The sequence below is a fragment of the Onychostruthus taczanowskii genome, unplaced genomic scaffold (assembly GCF_017590055.1).
Source record: "Onychostruthus taczanowskii isolate IOZ18803 unplaced genomic scaffold, ASM1759005v1 scaffold125, whole genome shotgun sequence".
NCBI lineage: Eukaryota > Metazoa > Chordata > Aves > Passeriformes > Passeridae > Onychostruthus > Onychostruthus taczanowskii.
In genome coordinates, this window is record NW_024498407.1 from 1152800 (window position 1) to 1161166 (window position 8367).

The window sequence follows — 8367 nt, forward strand, 5'->3', positions numbered from 1 at the left end:
GGAGGTTGTTAGAAAGAAGAGCCCAGTTGCCTCCTGGCCCTATTAGTAACATTGCCATTCTTGCAGTGCGGGGTCTCTCAGTAGTAATGAACATGACAGCTTCAGGATTGTGCGCTGTGCCTTTCATACCTTTTGAAAGGAAATAATGTCTGTGCTGTGCAGTCTCCTTCATTATGAGAGAAAATCTGTCATACTGTTTTACGAAAGGATAAAAGACATGAATCCCATCTTTTTATCCTTTTTCTTTTCTATTTTTTTTGAGATGTGAACTTGAACTCCTACTGCCTGGCTTTCTGAAGAGAATCATTAGAATAAAAAGAACTAGTCAAGCACTGCCATTTGGGTTTACTCTATTTTAGCGTGTGTCCTTGCTAACATAAAATAACATACTAATGTATTCTTTTCAGCTGGAGGAAGGGTGGCTGGATGATGAAAGGAATGAATTCTTAGAGGAGTTAAACTTGGAAATGTTGGAAGAGCAGCATAATGAAGCGATGCAGTACACAGCCAATGAGGTGGAGCAGGTACGACCACTACTAAACATATAATTTGAAATTTTTCTAGGTATACTTTTTTTTTGTTAACAGAGAATGAAACAGTGTGCTGTAAAATGGTGTCAAAGGCTTTGACAGAGTTCTCTCTCCAAATTCTCAGATCTCTGGCACACTGTATGTAAGGAAAAAGAGAAAAATACATGCTTAGGCCCAGTATATCAAGTTAATAAACAATTTAATAGGGTGTGATAAGTGCAGCTTTCTCCTTTTCTCTGAACTCTCGGAATAATGCTGCTTTCCTTCATTAATTCTGAAATGTTTGGGATTTATGATGTTAAACTTCATGTCAGTTTTTGTTAAACTGGTGCTAATAACACCAAGGTCATGAGTTCAACCCCCATATGAGGGATTTAACTGTAGAGCTGGACTTGATTATCCTTTTGGGATGCATGCAGTGTATGAGCCAGCCTTGCACCGGAGCTTGCAAAACAAGATGGAAGACATGTTTAAATAAACAACAGGTGTTTTGTTAATGTGAGTGTATTTCTCTTACACTGACAGCGCACAGCTCAGCATTTGTTTTGTTAATGGAGACAAATAAGCTATTGTTAGCATAGTCTCAGCTTGCTACTATCCTGGCTTTTACCTGCCCATATGTTCTGTAGGCTGTGTGACTGTGGCAAACATACCCTACAGTTTCATCAAGTGGTCTTCTCAGATGTATGTTGTTGTGAAAGGTGTAAGTACCCACTCCTGGATCAGATGATCCGCCAGTATGCACACCTGTGTGGAGCCAAAGAAATAAAATTCTACTTCTCCTGGCTTCTGGATTTATGCAGCTGGGAAGAAACTGGTTTTCCACCCACAGAAATTTGTGACTTACAATTTTTTCTCCATTCTGAATTGCTCAGAAAGAGAGCCTGTGGCATTTTTCTTTGAAGTGAGGGAAAAATACCGTGAGAGCCTTCTCTGTTCTGGAAACCAGGGAACTTCTTTGACTTCAAATGCCTCAATGCTTGGTCCACATTGGAGGGCCTGAATGTGCATTTAGACTGTTTCCTCCTGACCTCCCTTTCAGCCTTGACACTGGGTCAATGAGTAGGTGATAGCTCATAGTAAAGCTCTTCCATGTATATCAATGAAATATTCACTGGGACACTTACAGAATAATTAAGTCAATTCTCTGAAAAAAGACAGATCAGATTACAAATATTTGATCTTATAAGCACTTAATCATTTACACCAAGTGGAATAACTCCAGAGCTGGGTGGAAGGGAGCCTTGCAACAGGATTTTTACCAACCTTTTAGTTGTGACTCTCTTTTCCAGGCAGTGAGCCAAGCCTCAGTTTCCCAGGTTAAATTGCTAACTGCTGCACTGCTAGCTACTTTCAGCTGATATATGGCATCTCGATTATTGTTTTAACCAAAATTTTATCTTGGATACCAAATATTTCCTGTCAGAAAAACCACTTGCTCTTTGCAAAACAATTTCATTTGCATGGTGGCATTTTCACACAAACTTCCAGTTCTGGCAGAAATTCTTGAACAAGTCTATCTATCAACTCCTACTAGGCACTCACATTACATGTTGGGAACTCTGAAATCACTTTACCATTGTGACCTTCCACTGCAAAGTTCTTGTCAAGCTTTGGCTTTTTCACTGAATTTGGGTTGTGGATAGTGCTAATGAGTAAGCAGTGATATTCTGTGATGTGCTTTCACAGAACCCATTGAAATTGTTTATTCCCTGTTGGAATCTTTCGCCAAGCATTTTTTTTTTTTTGCCATACTGAGATTTTTATATTACTGTAAAGAACAGTACACTGGAAAAAAAATTGTGGTCACTTGTGATCTGTCAGTACCTGACATTGCACTGCTTGAAGTAATTCTAGGACAGCCAGACATTTCTTTGCCCTTCTCATGACTAATCGAATCAAGAAAATGCAGCTTGGTGTGTAATGGGGCGTCAGTAATTTGTGACAGCTGCTGTCTCTCTAGACTCTATGCAGTGACTCGTCAAGTCAGAAAACTGGTTCTTTACTCCTTGTTAGGCTGGGAAATCTAGCAGTTTCCTGAGGGGAATCACACCATCCATTGGAGCTATGAAACCTCTCTCATTGCAGCTGCCAGTGGCCAATCTGAGTATTTTCAAGCTCCCTGGTTGGCCATGGAGACCAGCCTTGATTTTTGGGAACAAAACTTAGTTCTCTGGCTTCATAATCATCTGTCATCATGAATCTCGAGAGCTGCAGGAATGAATACACTCTCTATCAGAATAGCCTCCCAAATACAAGTCTGTTTTACAGAATGCCATTTTAACATTTAATGTGAGCTGTCACAAAAAAAATTTGGTACAGTTTGTAATAGAAGAGTCAAGTAGATAGTCATGTCTTTTCTGTATGTTTTTGACCTACTCTGTAGAATTCTGTCAATAATTGTATCTTCTCTATATGGAATACTACAAAAAGCCTCAAGGAAAGATGTAATTCTCCATTTTTTATAATTCATTGTGTTCCTTTCCCTTTACAACATCATGGTTCATTGTGCAGCAGAGATAATTTTCAGAAGACTATCATACATTTGCTATGCAGAAATTCTTATTGATATCATGTAATATATCAGAACCTATTAAGAAGAAGAAGAAAAAAGAATTGGATAAAAAGGATTATTCTAGTTCATTCAAAGCTGAAATACAGAGAAAATATCTGGGGAAAAATCCTTTTTTTGAAAGAAGCCTGTTTTAAAAGCCAGCATTGTTGGCAGAAGAGCATTTTCGCTTTTAGTGAACCACTGAAATAAATTCCAAATTTCCCTCATGGTTTAAGTACTTCATGGTTAGCCTGCAACTGGAGATTCCTCTCCCTGTGACCAGTCTCCCTCCCACTGTCAGGGACTGACCAGAGATCCCAGCTCTGTTTTAGAGCCTTCAACTGAATCATACTGCATTCAGACTTTAGTAGCAATTTGGGTTTTGAGTCCCAATGTACATTCTAAATTGTAAAAAAAAATAGAACAGGGTCTAAATTCCTGCAAGATTAGCCACTTTATAGGCAGGAATTCTTGCTGGAGCTGAATTGCAGAATCTTTTGAGGTTCATTTATTGCTTGATTGTACGCACCACTGGGTTTACCTTCTCATTATCTGAGTTCTCACTGCAAAGATGAGGCCTAAGGAGCCCTTTGGTATTTCAAACAGAAATAATTGTAGAAGAGATTGACAATGTATGTTTGAAAACAAACACTTTGTCTGAAATAGATAGTAGATAACACCAGAGAAAGCAACACACTGAAAATTGTGGATTCTCTCTTGTTTTTCAGAAGAGATGTAACGTGGAATTAGGCTTGTTATCTTTCAAAATAAAACTAAAATTATCTCATGTTTTAAAAGACTGCTCAGTCTGCACATGTTTAGGAGCTCTGGCAAGCATGAAATGTCCAGGACAAAAATGCCAGGGGCTACCTTACTTGAGTCACAATGGATTTTTCAATAAAATATATCTCAAAAACATACAGTACAATAAATATCTGTATTACTTTCCATTTTCTTAATTGACTTAGCTGTAAGTATCCACATACTGGGGAAAAATTTAATGTGATATGGATGTCTGCTTTAGTTTGAGAAGAATCCGAATGTATAGGCACTTGTTTTTTCCTGAGGGAACCCAAAGTCACTATCTGATACTCAGATGCTTGTACCATAGACACTTATATTTCATCAGATCAATCCCACTTGTCTGGTTTCTACTTGACTCAAAAGATGGGCTTTGCTTTGTTTACATCTTTTGTGTGTACATGTTAATTCCAGATAGTGTGACTTAGGTAAATTGAAGAGTGTATGTATATTCAGTCAGTATAAATCAAGTTGAAGAAGCAAAGCTTAAATTATTGATAAAAGTGGTGTGGAAAACAGGAGCTACCAGTTCTGAAAGTGTTGATTGCATGGGCCTCAACTGTAAAGTCTCTTCCCAACACCTATGCAAATAGCCTCATTAAGTGGTTTTTTTTCAGAAGTGCTTAAATATATGCTTTGGGTGGTGTAATACCATGCAGAAGACATCAGAGGAAGTATCATGAAGCTCTGCTCCTGTAAGCTGTCTAGCTGGGCTAACACATAAAGCACCCTCTTTGGAGTTTTAGTCATATGGATGCAAATTCTGTAATTTCACTCACACCCAGAGTCAAATAGCAGATCCTGACCATCCTTGTTTAGTCATGTGAATGGAGCCCTGCATTTGGAATAGGCACCCAGATTCCTGACTGCTCTGCAGCACTGCCCTCCTGTTGTCTGGTGGAGCTGTTCTCCCTCCTGTCGGTAGTTAAATATTTTCCAGAGCAGTGAGAAATATGGATTGCACATTGCAGTGCAGTGTCTGGGGTGAAGTGTAAGTTGCCCAGGCTGGAGTCACTTCTCTGCTGAAAGGTTTGGGGGCAGAGGAGGTCAAGACAAGCTGCAGCAGCTCCAAAGCAGGTGAGAGAGGGGAACGGAATAGCATATGTAGCAGCACTCATCTGGAGGAGATGAACTAAAAGGATACTAAATTAAACCTAAATCTCCTAAGGCATCTTTTCAGAAATTTTTAACTGGTTTGTCACAGACACTGAATTCTCCTGGTGGTGTGTTTCTTTCAATATTTGCTTTATTCCACTCTTACACTGAATTGGGGGTGGAGGTTATTTTTGTTTTTCTGACACTAGGCCATTATTTTTTCATAACAGCTGAAGAAATGAAACCAGATGAAGGGCATGTGATCATCAGGTGAACATGAAGAGAGGAGAAGGGATAACATAGGAGGCACATTTTCATCCTGTTTTACTGTTTGTCAAAGTAGATAAAAAGGGAATCATGACAGTGGCCTCTTTAAGTCTGTTTCCTTTCACTGGGTGCACAGTACCTTTTTTCTCTACTGATTATTTCAGTCATTATACATAATTATGCAATTATAGCTCCTAAAAGTGACATGGTGTTTGGTTGGTACTGGGTGTCGTTAGGTACTTGGTCATATAAATTGCACTCTGCATGATTCTTTGCTTATCTGGTTTGAAAAATAGAGTGTCTGTCTCTTCAGAGAGGTATTATCTCACATTCTATGGAATATAAATAGGTTGTGAATATAAATAGGTGAGGTACAATGAGTAGAGTGCTAATCAGCAGCCAAAAAACTTGACATTATACTCACGGCAAAGCATTCAGTGTTGTTCTGCCCTTAATATTGAAAGACTGTTTTTACTTTTAAGGAACATAAACTCTAACAATGGAAATAAATGACTTTTCAAAAAGAGTTTCCAGGGATGAAATGGACTTAGATCCTTCTGAGCAGAATCCTGGAATCCGAAATGAACTCCTTTTCAGAAAAAGGCTACTGAGCACAAGAAGTGTAGGAGAAGGCCGTGGAGGGTGTGATGAAGCAAACAAAATTTTGCTGTTTAAAAAAAGAAACAGTAGTCTTTTTGCACCCTGTTAGCTTGTACTAGTCATTGCTTCATTGGCTGCTTGCTCTGTTTGTCTGAAGTGATACCAGTACTGAGGCTTTCTCTCAAGTTTGAGAAGATTTCAGCTCCACCAGTTTCTGGCCATAATCCAGAACCAAAACCAGCTCACCATCTGGTGATCATTATCTTTAAGCATTGCAAAGAGATGGCTTAGCTAGAGGGGGAAGTATTTCTTTACGGGCTTTAGAAGCTATGTCACTAGTACTGAAATTCACTTACTTTGCTTAGTAAGGAAACCACAGCATGGCTCTCAGAAATGTTTAAAAGCTATGAGCAGTAGGACTGCTGTTTAGTGATCTGTTTTAATTGAGCTTAAATCAGATCCCAGCTGTTTAAGCAAAACAGAACTAGAAAATAATTCTCCTATAATGTGATCTGCATTTGATAATCCTTTTGGTTTACTCATATTTTTAGCCAAAGAAACATGAAGAGGAAGATGGCACTACCGACACTGCAACCTCATCATCGAACAATCACGAGAAGGACAGTGGGGTGGGACCTACAGATGAAAGTCTTCGAAATGATGAGAGCTCAGAGCAAGAAAATGCAACCGAGGAGCAGAATGCTGCTACCCTGCAGAGCACACGGGATCTGGGCCACAGCCAGGACACATTAGGCAGTGTTGAGCTTCAGTGCAATGAAAGCTTTGTTTCTGGGGAATACATTGAATCTGATTTCATAGGAAACCCAGAGGAGGAATGTGAAAGGTTTCGGCAGCTGTTGGAACTGAAGTGCAAGATTCGAAACCATGGGGAGTATGATCTTTATTACTCAAGCAGCATGATAGAATGCAACAGAAGAGAGCAAGATGGAGTGGAGCATGAGCTGCAGCTACTCAATGAGGAGCTGAGGAACATTGAACTCGAATGCCAGAATATTATGCAAGCTCACCGGCTCCAAAAGGTGAGAGATCAGTATGGAGACATTTGGGCTTTACATGAGGAAAGTTTCAGGAATTATAACACCAGCACAGACGTGCAAAGAGGCAAACTGGATGACATCATGGAGCACCCTGAAAAGTCTGACAAAGACAGCTCCAGTGCCTACAACACTGCTGAAAGCTGCAGGAGCACTCCGCTGACTGTGGAGCGATCCCCTGATAACTCTCTCCAGAGAGTGATCAGCATAACCAACAGGAAAAACCTGAGGACCACAATTGTTGCTAATCAGTCATCCTCAGGACAAAGCAACAGGGAGACAACCTCATCCAAAACCAAGCCCATGGAGCAAAACAGTGCTGCTGAGAATGCAGTGCTGGCATCAGAAAGCAGCAAATTCACAGACCAGGAAAGGCAAGGCAGCGAACACATTCCCTATTTGTCTCCATATCACAGTTCTTCTTACAGGTACGGGAACATCCCTGCTCATGCAAAGCATTATCAAAGCTATATGCAACTGATCCAGCAGAAGTCTGCTGTGGAGTATGCCCAGAGCCAGCTCAGCCTGGTGAGCATGTGCAAAGACTCGCAGAAGTGTGCGGAGCCCAAGATGGAATGGAAAGTGAAAATAAGGAGTGATGGGACGAGGTACATCACAAAGAGACCAGTTCGAGACAGAATCCTGAAGGAACGTGCCTTAAAAATTAAAGAGGAGCGCAGTGGGATGACGACAGATGATGATATGATGAGTGAGATGAAGATGGGTCGCTACTGGAGCAAAGAGGAGCGGAAGCAGCATTTGGTGCGCGCTAAGGAGCAGAGGAGGCGGCGGGAGTTCATGATGAGGAGCAGGCTGGAGTGTCTTAAGGAAAGTCCGCAGAGTGGCAGCGAGGGCAAAAAAGAAATCAACATTATTGAACTGAGTCACAAAAAGATGATGAAAAAGAGAAACAAGAAAATCTTGGACAACTGGATGACAATACAAGAACTGATGACACATGGTGCTAAATCCCCAGACGGCACAAGAGTGCACAATGCCTTTTTATCAGTTACTACTGTATGAACACAACTTCTAACAGAGAGTATACTACCAGTTTAGGTAGAGTACAATTGCCTCGTTCAATGTGGCATTTTTATATATTTTGTGACTGTTTATAGTTTGATCTTTTTGTAAGCAAAATGACCTGGTATTTTTAATTTGTTTTTCATATAACAATACCTTCTTTATCTGGCAGTCTTTCTTTATCCTGCAATATATTCATATTATTCATTTGTAAAAAAAAAAAATAGAAAAGTAAAGCAAAAAATTTCTTAACCTAAAACATATCCTGTAACTTAAGATCTGGATTTATTTCTCTAATTTTGCTTTTTCTACTTTAGTAACAATACAATACCAAACCAAAATGCTTTATACTGTATCCTTGGCTTAACAAGTTTTAAAGTTTTACATCTTAGATTGAATCTGTTCATAAAACATATGCCACATCCCATCATATAGATAAGAA

General features: G+C 39.7%; 1 protein-coding gene across 3 annotated transcripts in view; it reads left to right on the top strand.

The window, feature by feature from the left end:
• Positions 1-8089, top strand: part of PDZRN4 (PDZ domain containing ring finger 4) — a 230529-nt gene extending 222440 nt beyond the window's left edge. For all 3 annotated transcript variants that reach the window (XM_041396057.1, XM_041396058.1, XM_041396060.1), the window contains 2 exons: positions 408-524; positions 6399-8089. In XM_041396057.1, the coding sequence (XP_041251991.1) occupies positions 408-524; positions 6399-7925 (1644 nt within the window). In that variant the 3' untranslated portion in view covers positions 7926-8089. The remainder of the gene's footprint in view (positions 1-407; positions 525-6398) is intronic.
• The last annotated feature ends 278 nt before the right edge of the window (positions 8090-8367 follow it).